Source organism: Monopterus albus, unplaced genomic scaffold (genome assembly GCF_001952655.1).
Source record: "Monopterus albus unplaced genomic scaffold, M_albus_1.0 scaffold252.1, whole genome shotgun sequence".
Lineage (NCBI taxonomy): Eukaryota > Metazoa > Chordata > Actinopteri > Synbranchiformes > Synbranchidae > Monopterus > Monopterus albus.
The window spans coordinates 108,976-125,051 of NW_018128132.1; the positions used below are offsets into that span (position 1 = coordinate 108,976).

The following is a 16,076-nucleotide window of genomic DNA, read 5'->3' on the forward strand; positions in this document are numbered from 1 at the left end:
TTGGTTGTTTCTTTTAAAGGCATTCAGCACATAACGCCTGTCATCAGATATAGTCAGTTGTTTATACTTCTCAGTTGCCTTTTTAGTTACATGCTGTTAAAAGAATTCAAGAGCCAAACTGAGAATCCTACATTCTCCATGTTTTTTTCCCATTCAGTGATGGATCATTGAGACAGCAGTGCCCAGAGTTTGTGACACAGTTAAAGCACACCACGTTCATAGACTATAGCAGTGTTAAATTGTTAAGAAAATGCATTTGAGCACACTGTTGTCCTAAAGACATCACTTCTATGTACATTTGTGTTAATTACAAATGCTATTAGTAATTAGCTTGGGGTGATATTTAGATTACCATATGTACAGTACATTGTTGGGAGTACACCTACAGGTCGATATTTAGATTACCATATGTACATTGTTGGGAGTACACCTACAGGTCAAAAAAGGGCATCTTTATCATGCACTGCATTGTAGAAGAGGCACATTTTGATATGTCAGTGGAATAAGTCTGCCTTTCATTTTCTGGCTCAGATTGAACATCTCTGCATCGAGTGATGATGGCTCAGAATCTGGCCGTGACTCTCCTCCACGACCTTTTGACCTTTTGGTCCCAGAGGCTGTTCTGGCCTTCTTTTTGCTTCTTCTCCTGGTCTGGTTTCTCAACCGTGAGTTTGAAGTAAGTTACCGTCTTCATTACCATGGCAATGTGGAGGCTGACAAACATCGCGCCAAGATCCAAACGATGCGAGACCAGGCCGAGTGGTTACTAGGCAACATCATCCCCATCCACGTCGCCGACCAGCTCAAGGTTTTTCCTATTAGACTTATCATAATTATGAATATTATCAGAAGAGTGATTAATACATAAATGTACTTTTTTGTTTTGTAATTCAGAAAATAAGATTTAAGAAAAATTCACAAATACAGTTTTCCTAGTATTCTTGAATGCAGGAGATTAAAGATGAGAATCGTAGCTGCTGTATTACTACTATTCACAACCATCTAGTTTTGAGGAGAAAACAGAAACATAGTAATAAACACATTCAATATATACTCATTCAAGTGTTCTAAGTAATTCAGCGCATTTTATATTGGCTCATCTTGTGTTATTGTTTCCTCAGGTGACCCAGAGCTATTCCAAGAACCACGACAGTGTGGGGGTGATCTTTGCCAGTATTGTAAACTTCAGTGAGTTCTATGAAGAAAGCTATGAGGGTGGAAAGGAGTGCTATCGCGTCCTTAATGAGCTCATTGGAGACTTTGATGAGCTCCTTCGCGAACCTGAATTCAAAAGTGTGGAAAAAATCAAGACAATCGGTGCCACCTACATGGCAGCGTCGGGACTGAATGTCCAGCAGCTGGCTGAGAACGAAGATGACTCTCCACACGCTCACTTGAGGGCACTTTTCAACTTTGCCCTGGAGATGATGGGTGTCCTGGATGACTTCAACAAGAATATGTTAGGTTTTGGTTTCAAGCTCCGTATTGGATTTAATCACGGACCGTTGACGGCGGGGGTGATTGGCACCACTAAGCTGCTCTATGACATCTGGGGAGACACAGTCAACATTGCTAGCCGCATGGACTCCACTGGGGTGGAGTGTCGAGTGCAGGTGAGCGAGGAGAGTCACACTGTGCTCAGCGCCATGGGTCTAGAGTTTGACTACAGAGGTACTGTGAATGTTAAGGGCAAAGGTCAAATGAGGACCTTTCTCTACCCCAAAAGTGGGGAAATTATATGTCAAGATTGCGTGGAGCAAGCTGTTGGAGTTGGACCCTCATCTGTGGCATTAACAGCCAATAAAACTTCACAATCTGTTGCCCAAGCAGCAGCTCTTCCTCCCGCTTCTTCTCCCACTCCTCCTCCCTCCTCTCTTGTCACACAAGCCCAAAGTGCTGTACGGCTGCCAGGAACAGGGCTTGAGCCTGTCCTGGCTAAGTCCACAGAGGTGAGGGAAGAAGGATATAGGGACGCTCCACACCTCCATGGGCAGTCCCTTTCCTCAGACAATCACACCCCTCTCCACTCTGAGCTAGGCCAAGAATCTAGTGATGCACATTTGCCCCCCCAGGTGCACCCTGCTCCTCATGCACTTCGAGAGGAGGAGGATGAAGAGGAGGAGACCAATGAGCTAACAAAACTCAACGAGGAGTTTTATGCTCGTCTCTGATCCCTCCTGTCCCCCTGTAGCCCCAAGCTCCTGCCTCTCCAGAACTGATTGCACGTGAGGGCAGTGTGCCACTTCCTTTGGGCAAGTGTCTTTGGCGTTGATGAAGAAGAGAGAGTTTCTCACTCCACCACAAACAGTGGCTACAGAGTTCTGGGGTGCTGGACCTGTATTAAGCGCAGCAGTTTCTAATGGAAAGGCTGAAAAGGGGGTTAAAGGGAAAATAAGATTTGATGGTGTTGTTGATGTTTTTCTTATTCTTTTTTGTTATTAAGTGCCTTCAGGACTAGAACAGTGAACGAAGAAATATGAATACTGAACAAAGTTTTAACAATCTTAGACTAGAAATATGCTGTGGTTTCTTACTCTGTGCTTTTATTTTCAGTGCAAGTATTTCTTTAAACAAATCATTATTGTTGTGCCATATTGTTTGTTTTAACTTGATCAAAGTCTTGACCTTAGTTAAGGGAAAATAATTTTAAGATATATATAAGTGCCAGTGCAACATGATGGGCTGAGCAGGGAACTATGGGAAGAACGAGGGATTCACATGAATCAGTATTAATTTATGTATTCTGCGTTCACATGAGGATTTAATACAGTATTCATCTGTGCTTGAGTCTCAGTAAAAGGAGACATGCTACAAAGCAGGCTGCATAGATTTTAGTAAGTGTAGCAGTTAAATGCCCATTAAAGCATGAGTCTTGCACAGTGTTTTTCTCAACCACTTATATTAGGTATTACCGTGGAAAAAAAAAGTTTAAACAGAGTTCTTGTCTGTCACAATAAGTACAATCAAAAGCACAAAATTAGATCAGATAAGGGAATATTGATTTGTAAGAAGGGCTGGCTTTAAAATGTTAGATCATAGCAAAAGCAGGAAGGCACTTTAAATATACTTAGAATGATAGCCTACACAATATTTGTCTTTTGAGTATGAAACTCATTTCCTGTAGACCTGAAAGGTGGCTGTAAAGATGTAATTTTCTTCTAAAAATGCATATGCTGACTGTGATCACTAATTAAAGTATGCTGATTAAACTGGATCCCATTGCAACTTCTCACACCAATGCCTCACCATAATCTTCTTTCCTGTTGTCAAATTTCCACTAAAGTATTGTTAAATACTGGGGTCCAGTCTCAGGCTTTTAGCATGACCCAGATTTTGTATCAGGTCAGAACATTAGAGGTGTCTCATTGGCTGGACTGAAAGCAATTAAATATTTTACACTCACCTTTAGGGAATACGGATATTCTGTATTTTTGTTATTACCAGCAAATCCCATGAAAAGACCAAAACCAGTCCATCTCTCAGCCCAAATTTTAGTATTATTTTGGGTATTCTGTATTTTTATTACAACATACAGCAGAGTGATGACAAGAAGCAAGCAGAGAGAGGCAGAATGAAATGCTACAAAGGCCCCACATGTGAACCAGGGACATTTCAGTTTGTGGTAAGCAACTTGACACCTAGGGCACTGTAGTTTTTGGTAGATATTACTCAAATAGCAGTAAATAGTGCATTTGTTGGTGACTTTCCAGTGGCAACAGGGCTGTGCATGTGGGGCTGATTTATTTAAAAATAATCCATAGTGCCCATGTTCAGTGTAATGAAGGGAGCCAATGCAACAGTGTGGCTCGCTGATGTGCAGTTAATAATGCAAAAAACAATGGAACTTGATAGCACAAAGGAATAAAACTTATCAGGCTTTGGCCACACAGACAGCACTCTTTAATAGGATCAATTCATGTAGGCTGCAATGGATTGGCGACCTGTCCAGGGTTCACCCCGCCTTTGCCCGATTGCCGGCCGCCCGTGACCCCGTTCAGGGACAAAGCGGTAGAAAATGAATGAATGAATGAATTCATGTAGGTCTTTTCATGGGCTTTGTACACAATAAGAAAACGAATATCAACCACATTTCTCCTCACAAGTCTACAAGGGTGTGAGAGTTTGACACTCAAATGATTTTTGGCGGAGTATCTCTTTAAGCGGGATTGTCAGGGCAATCACTGTATTTCTTGATAGCTGATTGGATGGTCCACACTGATTTAAGTGTCAAAGCACAGCTACAGTTTCTACAGCACTGCGTGTAAAACCACAGACTCAGATTTAGTAACGTTCCATTCGTTGTCTTCATCATCATAAATAAAAACAAACATTGGTCAGTCTGTCACTACAGATTTATTTAGAACTTAAGTATTGTCTGCCTTTAGGTGTGTGATTTGCTGTTGAATAAGTGGGATTTGATTTTGGTCCTGTCACGGCCTCTTCACTGAGGGGAGCCTCTACTGTATTGATATACGTAAATTGTGCCACTTTAATTGAGTGATCTATAGGTGCAGTGCAACCTGATCTAGCTGATTGTTTTGTTGTGCCTAAAGGTATGGCTGTATGTTTTCGAGTATTTTGGGTTTCAGAAAGTTTTTTTTAATCATGCTGTTGTCATAAGGAGGATAGATTATGGTTGTCTGTTTGAGGAAAATATGCTGCATTTTTTTTCTTTTCCAGTTATTTTAATGTCATTGACTGTTTGCTTATAATACTGTGGTGGTGTTCCATGGAGTAGTTGCCACCTCTGCACTTCTCTTTGCTCTTTACTCACTTCATGCTTTGTTTATACTCCTGAGAGCACTTGTTTCCTCCTTATACTTTGTGTGTTTGTGTGTGTGTGTGAGACAGAGAGAGAAAGATATTTAAGATCTACTCAAAGTCAATAAAGCAGAAAAGAGTGAGTTGCACAAAGCAACATTCTTTAAAATGGAGGGAAGTAGCTCAGAGGTTTGAGATCTGCAAATACATAATGCCACATCTTTTAGAGACAGGTCAACATGTGGGCAAAGGAATTTTGCCTTATGATGCTGTTGCTACACAGATACAAGATGTCACAAAAAATGAGGAACAATCTCCATTTATGTAGCTGTCTACATATGTAGCATGAAAAGCATATTTGTTTACCTCTGCCATTGTGCACTCCAAACAAACACAATCAGTGCCTTTTGAATCAGGAATATGTTTCATTACTGTGTATGAGCGGTGATTATTTATATCAAATAATCATGAAAACCCTAGTAGCATAAATAAATAACACTGAAAATCCAAAGAAGCTGTCGCTATACAGTAGATTGAGACATGAGGTGAGAAATTCTTTGTTGGCCAAAATCTTTAACATTGTTTTAAAATGATCTAGTTGTACTCTTGTACATATTCTAACCTAACAAACTGTAGAACACACAGTTATGGAAACAGAAGAGTGTATAAGGTGTCAGCTGTGACGGAAAGTTGTTATTTTTTTCCTCACTTTTTCAAAGTTCCCCTTCTGCCTCATGTCGGTCGATAATCTTCTGTGACTTCAAGCCATGTTGCTATAGTCCTAACGAGCAGAGAAACTATCCATAGCAGATTAGAGGTGTGGGACTCCATGGGAGGATGGGCACACCAGCTCTCCAGTAGCACACATCTGTACATGTGTAAATAAAATATTCAAGTGAACCCTGCTGACTCTGTGATCTGTGATAAAGTTGGAGATGAAGCATGTGTGATCAGATTTGCATGGGAATGAATGAACTCTTTTTCTCTTTTCCAGAGACACTACATTCTTGGATTGATTCTGCACTATAGTCTTTTTTTCCCATTTCAGCATCGTTCTTTTCACACTAATGTTGAACATTAAGTATTTGTTGCCAATATGCAGGATCTGTCAAATCAATAAGCTTCGCTCAGTTATGGTTATTTGGATTTCTGACAGTGCATTGATAGATGATGTATGCATGACATGCTTTGTTTTTAGTTTTGGCAGATGTAAAGAAGAAGTCCAGTGCAATCAAGAAAACAGCTGAGTGCACTGAGGAGAAGTCCATTCGGTCATCCCTTTTTATTGAAGCGTGACTCTGCTGTGTGACAGAAACATAAGGGAGAGGCATAAAGGGACTGTTTTATTAGCGCTTGTTTAAAGTATCACAGCAAATTAGCATTGCCTAATCATTCATTTAAACAGTGACAACTCTGCATCTTTTCATTATAAATTTTCAAGTAAATTCAACCCGTATGCATTTTTAGTTACACTGGGACAAAAATTATACAGAGCTGTTTGTTTTTAAAATCTTTGTGTATTTTGCTCTTCATGAATGAGATGTATTATGTATGTTTTGTGCACATTACTCATGTCATTTATCAACACAATTATAATCTGTACACATTTGCACAAGGCACTCTGTGTTTGTACATATGCAGTTATTTTATGTCACATATAAATTTTTTTATACGTGTCAGATATTGCCAAAAACAATGAAAAGAGACACATTATCAAACTGATTCAACGTGTGTCTGTTTGAGTAAGTGTGAGTGTTATGATTGTATTACTCTTTTTCAGTATGAGAGAAATAAATTTCAAAACAGACAACAGAGTTCACTGTGAAGTATAAAGTGAAGATGGGTTTATGCAAAAAAAAATAAATAAAAAAAATAAAATAAAAATTTGAGGTGTGATTCAGCGATTCAAGAGTCGGGAACCAGGCTATATGCATATTGTGGCCAAATTTTAGGAAAGCTTGTCAATATCCACATGGTCCCAGCACTGCCAAGAGGGTGGATGTCTTTTTGATTCAACTAGATAATGACTAAAGGGATATACAGTATATTTTACTAAATAGGCACTGTCAGAAAAACTCATATACATTAATAATTTGCTATAGGTATGTATAGTTTTTCACACCATGATAGTAAATGAAAGATAAGATAGGCATCAAAAATAGCACGTATCAGTACTATGTGACCAAAAAGCATTTTTTTTTTTTACATTTTTGTGGTAGCTGTAATCAACTGCTGGTAGAACTGATACACACCCTATTCTTAATGTAGAATATTCTTATATTCTATTAAAGAATATATTTTGCAATAACTTGTTCTGATATAGTGATGAGTCTAGGTTAACATTTTTAAATTAAAGACAGGTAACCCTATCATCATGACTGTGTTTCTAAAGTGTGTCAGGAATGTATTAAATTTAATATTATAATTAATTTAACACTTTTTCTATTAAAATACAGAAAATGCAGTGCACTGATCCTTAGTTTATATGCAGATTTATAATAATTTAATTTAAATTTAAATTAGCATTTTTTTGCTCGATTGTCAATATTGATATTTTATTTTACTTATAATTTAATGATAATGTTCATGGAATAATTTCAAAGAATAGGCTATTTCACACATGTATTATCTGTCTTGCTGGTATGTCAATGGCGGTGCTGCAGCGCCCCCAGTGGTTGACAATAGCGGTGTTTTCACGTAGGGCGTGATTGCGCGGCCCCTCCCCCTCCACAGCCGATCTGGAAAACGAAAAAAAAACTTTTTGTATCGAAGGAATCAACAGCCGCCATCTTGTCGTGGCTCAGAATTAGGATTTCGGTCCAACACTGGTTTTTACGTAGAAATCTAGCATCCTTACCGCGATATGACAGCGTCCTACACCCGAAAACGAAATCTTAATATCACCTCGGAGACATTTTGTGCGAAAAAACGGGAACTGGATCGGTGGTCGTCGGGCAGAAAAGCTCCGTATATCTGATTTCCCCTTCAGAGTGCGGCGATTCAGCTCCTGTCGCCGTTCGGGAGCAGCATTGTTTACCGTGGGCAAGCAAAGACCAGATCGTGACTTTCGAAGTGATTTGCAAATAATACAGCATTTTTATGCAATTGTGCGTTTTTGTGGAGCTTCGCGCGAATTTTGCATGAAGAAATTTGACGTCCCGCAAAATGGGTACTTTGAACATCTAGAAATTACGACTTTTCCCCCGGAATGCAGCAATCCACCTGATTTTATAGGATTGTCATTTTGAAGCTCGATTTTTACATGGGGAATATTTTATTTTGAGCTATTTAACGATAATAATGTGGGTGTTGGGTGTTGGATTATCATGGGGTGAATGGCGGTGGCGAAGCGGGGCGCTATTGCATCTCTTTTAAAAGACATTGACTCTCACAGCACGGAGTTGCTAACGCTAACAGTTAACTGGTAGCAGGCAATTAGCTAGCTATTAGCCAGTTAGCTAACGTTAGCGGGCTACCCGCTTGCTAATGTGCTAACCGGGAGTGTTCGGGTTGAAAGAACAGCTTAACAATCACAACGTTATCATAATTATCAACTTGAGCAATCCGCCGGACAAGATAGCGGCAATGGCTGAAAACCTGCTGGACGTCGGACCTCCCAACTCTAAGCGGCCGAAGCTGAATTCACCTGCCCTGTCGGCGTCCGATGGACAAGGTAAAGGCCTCAACACTGTCTATACTTGTAAACACCAGTATTATTCAGACTCGTACTTAACAGACCTTTGCCACGTCGGTTTTTAGATCCACTGACCACCCATGCAGCACAGTTTAAAGTTATCAGATCAGCTGGGTCTGCGGAGCTGTCTGATGGTAGTAGTTCAACGATGTCGTGGCTATAGTGCATTTACTGCAGTGTTGTGGTTTAGTTCTCTGGTGAACACGTAATTGCAAGGACCTGCCCTGCACACTCAAATGCTAGTTTATTATGTGCACTGGTCTTGTGTTAATGCAGTCTAAGACAGTTCTGCACTCTCCCGCAGCTAGATCTACCTCTGTGAGGTATGTTGCAAATTAGTCCAACGGCAGTACTAGCTACAGCCCGCAAAATGACCACACAGTTAAAAACGGTGTATCGTGAAAACAGTTTAAGCAAAAACGGAACATTATTGCCAGATTTCTTGCAGGACTGTTGCACTGGACTGGTTAGGTTTTCACAAAGCGTACATCATTGGCAACATAGCATATGCAAGAGCATTTTTTACATGTAAGAAACACTTAAAAACTGCATGAAAGCTTGCAGTGAACAGCTCTGTGTAGGAAGTTGCAATGTTGCTGATAATGATTAATCATCGGAGCATCCAGCATAGCAAGACTGGTGTCCTTTATGGTTGTCTGGCGCATGCATAACAGCAGGTGATACTGGCATGATGAAGACAAAGTGATATATATTTTATTAGATATAATATATAATATGATACATGACTATCAAATATAGTAGATTCCAGGCTGGCCTTGCTAAAACTGTTCCCTTCATTTATTGCATTCAGTGTTCAGGCCTGAGTTAATCTGGTTTTGATTTTGGAGTCCCTTCACCTACCAAGTATAAAGTTTAGCAGAGGTAAATCAACAGTGACCCAAAGGCTGAACCCACAGTACAGGGTAATTAGCCCAATTTAGGGCCCAATTTACCATTCACCACAAGCGTGGGGGCATTCCTCGACATGGGGTTGTTCCGAATCGATTCTTGGGCCAAATGATCCTGTAGTGTGAGGTGTTTAAATACCTAATCATTATACCTCTAACAAGATTAGAGAGCCCCAGATCTTGAATTGTAAGTATCAAGCATGTCTGATATTTATGACTTGGAATCCTGCAGTGTGTGGCCAACAGCGATTGAATCCTGAGCAGACATCTGTAACAGCCAATGACAGCGAGTTGGCCGGAAAGCATCACAACCACGCGTTAACATTTAGCTTGTAGCATTAGCCTGCACTAGCCTCCAAGTTTGAGTAATCCAATCTTATTTACAACTCACCTGCAGTTCGTGCTGCAAAATGTGTTAAGAGCCGTGTTAATTTCTTCTTCGCAGCCAAGACATCATTCAGAATCTCCCCCTCCCCCCCCCCCCTCTTTTTTTTTTTTTTCTCTTCTTGAGCACAGCACCACTACCCCTTGACTAATCTCTGCCTCCATGTTTGTTTTGTTCTGAAGTTACATTTGATCATGCGAGTTTCCGTAAGATCTCTGGTCCCCGGAATCTGCTTCTCTGAAATCATTCAGTAAAAACTGCAAGTGTGTGGTCCTGCCTTTTGACTGAATAATCTGGTGTCTGTACTCTTAAAATTAAAATGTGAAAGAATCTGTTAACGCTGTCGTTATGTCTGTGGTCTCACGTTTTTAAAATCGGTTAAGTTTGTAAAATCCTCAAGTGTGGGCCCAGCCTAAGCACGCATATGAACTCACAGACCAATCCGAATGGCACTGAACTGCCTTGATTGTCAGGATGGGCATTTCAGTTTTGAGTGCTGTCCATGCATCCGTGGTCAGAGAAAACTTTTCAGTACTTGTCAAACAACTGTGCAGCTCACATGAATTATCCAGTTGTGCTGTTATCATTTTTCTTGATGGCTGTAGTCTCTGCATGTTACTGCTGTTTGTATTTGGTGTCGTATTAAAATGATATACTGACCTCTTTATTGCGTTATTTCCAGTCGCCGATAAAAGCAAGGGAAAACAGTGGCTCTGTTTTTAAAGACGAACCCATAGTCGGGTGAATTTTTTATTTTTTATTTTTTTATTTTAATGACTCCGAATATTTGAAAATCATTGCCCATCCCTCTTAGATTGTGTAATACTCGGTGACATTCTTAACATTTTCATCGATGAGCTCTGAGTAGAGCATGCAAGAAGCAGGGCAATAACATGATAATGGGGCCAGTTTGTAATTTGGCCATAAACAACAAGTCTCTTGCTGTACTTTAAATTTTTGTAATAATTCTGGCGGCGGATCTTAACGGCAGATGTTCCCATGTTCTTGTTGCTTTTCCAGTTACATGGTTTCATTTGGTGTCTTCATTATAAATGACTATTTTTCTTCACCATTGGATGGTTGTATTCTTCTGGTTTTGCACCAGTCACATGATAGACCACCACTGACATGCCCACTACCTCAGTGTGAATACCTGGCACTATACACTACTGTATTCTCACAAGGGATCACTCAGACATAATATAGACTTGGTACCAGGGAGCTCCACTTAGTCTTGGGCCAACTGACTCTGACATTTACGTTCTCACAGACTGCTCATTTTGGGTAATGGCTAGAGAATTTCAGCGTTCCAGTACATGTCTGAAGAGGGCTTCTGTTTCTTGACCGATGACACTAATCATTTCTGAGTTAAGAAGTTTGTCAAAAAACTTTTTATTTACTGTGGCAGAAAAACGTGACATTAGCCAGCTCCTGTAAGCCAAGCTGGGTTTACTAATTTATAGTTATAATAGTTTAATACACTATTGCTATGGATTTACAGTAGCAGGCATATTTTACAAACTTTTGACAACTAAACTAAGGCAAAATCAACCAGTGATACAGCATTCTGATAAACCTTTCATCGTTTGTTTTTCATTTTACAAATGAGTTGAAATGGATTTTTCAGGAAAAACTTCTATATTTGGGCCAGTTAAGTATGTTTTAGAATAATATTTAAGTAAAATTGTAGGGCTGTAGAACCCCCTGTTATGTATGCAGTGTACGACATGTTTTTATTTGTAGCTAAGCAAGTGTTTTTCACAACTATCAAATGGCATGTGTTCTTCATTTAGTTTAATTTTGTCTAGTGTGCAAGGAAAATAATTTAGCTGGCCTTGTAACAAAAACAGCAGTCACAACAACGCTGAATTACAATGGCCATCACATGTGGCAGAGGCACCATATATCTGCAGTTATAAATCATTAAACCTGCTCTGCCTCCTCTTTGTAGTTTTTGACGGTTACAGTAGGAACTTATTAGACCCCATGGGCCAGCAATGGGCAACCATATCATCAGCTGTAAATAACTGCAGATAAAGAGCTGGCTTTCATTCTTTGAAGACTGTCATGCCTGAAGCTTTGTGAGCTGCACTCCCTGCCCTGATATTTGGCCTTTGTCTGTTGCAGTAGAGTCTGGTTTGAGTTGCACATCTCATTTTGGGGTGTATGTAGCACATGTTTATGCAGAGTGTTTAGACTTTTCACATTTATTTGTGGTACAGTGTATATGCTTGCAGTGGTTGTGTTTTTGTCATGTTTTGTGTGCATTTGGCAAGGTTCTTTTTTTATTGTGAGTATTAAATGTGTCCCCTGTCCGTCTATTCAGACCATCTGTCACCTTGCAGGGTCCCTCAGCTCCCCTTGCTGCTCTGTCCAAAAGAAAAATCCATTGGTAGTGCACATAGATTTTATTAAAATGCTTTCATTTTATAGTGACTTATTTGAACTTGGGGTAGTGGCTGCTGTGATAAGTGTGTTAATGTGCATCCATAGTGACTGTTTTGATAGAAGACCTTTTATTCGGTGTCTGTAAATGACTGTTGTTCCAAAGCAAATGGACCTTGTAGGGTGTATGTAGGTAGGGTGAGTCTCAGCATACTCGGTATTTGTCTTCATGTTGATCAAAGCCACAAGTGTGCTAAAACCTAGCTAGTGAATATTTTATCCATGCCTTGCTCAAATCTTAGTTCAGCTCAATGTGTCAGTCACAGCCATGTCAGTGAACCACCAATCCCCACCCGCAAACACCCAAATGTTCACTTACTTTGCAAATGGCAGCTTTAATGCCTAGCAGGCAGACGGTAAGCTCACGACGCAGCTGCTAATGGAGCCATTTTTTTCTATGTCTGAGGGCAACCAGAAAAACCCTGTAACAAAAAATAAATAAATAAATAAATAAAAGGGGGTCAGCGGAGCGGACAAGGGGAACTGGAGGGAGCTACCTACCGCTTTCATGCAAAGGCTTATAGCAGTGTCTTTCCTTTTTTCTGATCTGTTTCAGTTTGCATCATGAGCTAATTGGAATAATAAAAAATATATATATATTTTCTTTTGCTTAAAGCTCTAAAGATGCAAAGCTAAAGGAGTAAATGTTGCACTTCATATGCCAGGCAGCCCAAACCATGTAATTGTTGGATGCGTTAGTAACAACTGTCTGCTAACAGGTTCACCACATTAGCATAAAAGGTGATGATATCCAGTGTTTCCCCTAGAAGATTTTTCTGGCATGATGGCAAGAGGATGATAGCGGTTCTGTGCACATATGCTAAAATGTTTGGTTATTCATTTCTTGCGCAACACCAGACTTTTGGTTGGTAATTTCCATGTTAAGGTCACACAAAACAAAGAGTATTAATAAGATGTATTTATTGCACACAAATAACTGTCAAAGCTACCAGTTACTTCACAATCAAAAACGTTTGAACAGTTTTTAAGGAAAATAATTAAATGCGATAACAAACTTCACATAATGAAATACATCAAATAAAACCATAATATACCTTAAGTTGGTGCAAACTGCAATTTGAACTGCTCAGGAGTTTGAAATAAACTGCTCATTTGCTCATCATGAGCACAGTGTGCATTACTCATTGCTGCACTTAATTTTTCTTGGATTTAAAAAACAAGTTCCACCATGGCATCACTGTATGGAAAGTTCTCCCACAGCTCTGGGTCCCAGCCAGATGTTCTGTTTGCTTCTATCCGCTGGTTCACCTGAAGCTTGTGTTTGACCCATAACCTGTATGCCTGCGGCACCGATGCTTATGCTAACACTGGAGCCAAAGCCCTCACCTCTCTGCTTTCTACCACCCCACTACTGCAACTTTCCTGCAATCAGAACCTTTCGAATGGTATACACTGTACTTCTTTTAACCATCACCAAACATATGTAGCTTCCAGGATGACGCAGACCATCCTGCTTTGTTTTTCCACTATATTTTTTGTCCATTGTCTCAGAGCTGCTACTTTCACATACACAGTCAACTGTATGTTTACACAGGATGCTAGTGATGCTAATGTTTAAGCTGTGAAGATGTGGACACTTAACCGATCACAGCAGACTGCTCTGCAGTCCTAGAACTTAATTTTAGTACTGCCTCCTGAGGTGTGCTGAAATTTAGCTCCCAGAATGCACCTCCAAAGGGGGTGTATTGTAGTGGAAACAAACACGGAACCCATGAAGAGAGTTACTCTGCGTGACACATTTTGGTACAGTCCTATAATGGAAAATCCCCTTACCTCTACTCTTCCTCATCTTCATTTGTCTCTGGAGTTTTGGGCCTCCCCTAGTTTCCTAGGTGGTGCCATGCTCATCTTTAAAGCATAACGATACTGAATACTGACGCATCATAGCATTGGTGTCCCGGCAAGAGGCAAGCACTGTGACGTTGCAGTTCCACGAGAATATATTAAATAACGCAAACTTAACTGTAACTTGGAGAAGCAAAATCAAATTGAAGCAGGGAGGAGACAAGGACATTATGTCAAAATGAGTGTATGCAGAATTTGTTCTTCTTACAGCATCAGGGAAGACGTTGTTCCCCAGCCTGGTGGGATGAAGGTCCTGTTTTGAGGATCCATGGCGTCTGATCAAGATGTAGTGACATAAGTTGTGTTTGGGTGTGTCTATGTTCATTTTGGCAATTTGACCTCAAGGAGAAATAGTTCAAGAACCCGTGCAAGTAGCAGAAGGACTGTTCTTGATCTCATTAAAGCAGGGGTGTGTTTTGGGTGTAACATGCAATTATCCAGTCAGTGTGCAACCTCACACCCCCTTTAAGAGACGTGTGAGTTTCACAATTTGGCAGATTGCCAGCATACTGGCGGACAGCCAGATTGGATGTCAGCAATACTTTCCACTAAGGAAATGCAGTCTGACTTGTTTGTTTATATATCAGCATGTAAGGGCACATTGGTCAACTAATTATCCAATTTACTTTCTGGTTATGGGCATAAGCAATTCTCTAAATATGATTTATTAATCAAAATGATATTTATTATAAATACATATATATTGATGTGCACAACACCCAATGAACACAGTCATCTTTTTATTTTATTAAGTTTTGCATGTCCTGTGCAGTGCATCCCAGGGTGTAACCAGCGCAGAGCACGAGCATGCACGTAGTCAGGTGCGCATCACGGCTTGTGCGCCCATTATCTAGCAATGATGATTTGACTGTTGACCACAGACCAGATTTTTGCTGGTTGGTAGAACAGTCACCTTGTGCGCCCTCATATTACCAGTGCACCCGAAATCTACCTGGACGTGCCTCATTTTCATCTGGACACACCTGCTGGCGTGAAGTCGACAGACTGCTGCTTGGTAAAGAGGCAAAATGGTGTGCTTGTCATGAAAATGGTAATTGTGCAGGTAGGAAACACGGACCTGCAACCTGCACCATTTGTTACAAGACAGGGCCAAATAAATTCGTTGGACTGATGGGTAGAGTCCTGGATGATATCAGAGGCCATTCTCCTGCACCCGCCACCGTAAATATCACTGATGGTGGGTAGGCTGTTGTCAATGATCCTCTGTACAGCCTTTACCTGCAGTGCCTTCCTGTCTGTGGTATATGTATGGGACTTTAAAGGTCATGCAGGTCAAAGTGTTTATTTGTCATATGCACAGTTAGGAAACCTTGCAGGCCATTCAAAACAGTTTTTAATAATTATTGCTATATTAGACATTTATAAAGTGGCCCAAAGCTTTTCAGAGTTTAGTTTTCTGTCTGGACAGTGTGTTGTCAGCCAGCCTATGTTGCTCTTGCTAAGTCAGGTGTGCTCAGGTGACAGCGTGGAAGCTACCTCAGAGTAGTGCTCGCCAACAGGTCCATGATGCAACACCTGCCATCTCCACTCCAGGTGGTGGTCTTCTCTTCACATACATCCTTTATGTTGCTACAGTGGGACAAATAAGTATTTGATACACTGCCGATTTTTCAAGTTTTCCCACTTACAAAGAATGGACAGATCTGTAATTTTCATCGTAGGTACACCTCAACTCTGAGAGAGAATCTACAAAAAAATTCCAGAAAATCACATTGTTAGATTTTTAAATAATTTATTTCCATTTTATTGCATGAAATAAGTATTTGATACAGTAGAAAAACAGAACTTAATATTTGCTTCCAAAACCTTTTTTTACAATTACAGAGGTCAGACGTTTCCTGTAGTTCTTGACCAGGTTTGCACACACTGCAGCAGGGATTTTGGCCCACTCCTCCACACAGGTCTTCTCCAGATTTCTCAGGTTTTGGGGCTGTCGCTGGGCAACACGGAGTTTCAGCTCCCTCCGTAGCTTTTCTATTGGGTAAACGGCTCGGGA

General features: G+C 40.4%; 2 protein-coding genes across 2 annotated transcripts in view; both read left to right on the forward strand.

Moving 5' to 3' along the window:
* The window catches only part of LOC109972278 (adenylate cyclase type 9-like), a 36,662-nt gene extending 30,179 nt beyond the window's left edge, over nucleotides 1-6,483 (forward strand). Inside the window, exons 10-11 of the mRNA XM_020621013.1 lie at nucleotides 532-808; nucleotides 1,122-6,483. Of these exons, the coding sequence (XP_020476669.1) occupies nucleotides 532-808; nucleotides 1,122-2,171 (1,327 nt within the window). The 3' untranslated portion in view covers nucleotides 2,172-6,483. The remainder of the gene's footprint in view (nucleotides 1-531; nucleotides 809-1,121) is intronic.
* Nucleotides 6,484-7,501: 1,018 nt separating this feature from the next.
* Nucleotides 7,502-16,076, forward strand: part of crebbpa (CREB binding lysine acetyltransferase a) — a 66,146-nt gene continuing 57,571 nt past the window's right edge. Inside the window, exon 1 of the mRNA XM_020621002.1 lies at nucleotides 7,502-8,434. Coding sequence (XP_020476658.1) covers nucleotides 8,347-8,434 — 88 coding nt within the window. The 5' untranslated portion in view covers nucleotides 7,502-8,346. The remainder of the gene's footprint in view (nucleotides 8,435-16,076) is intronic.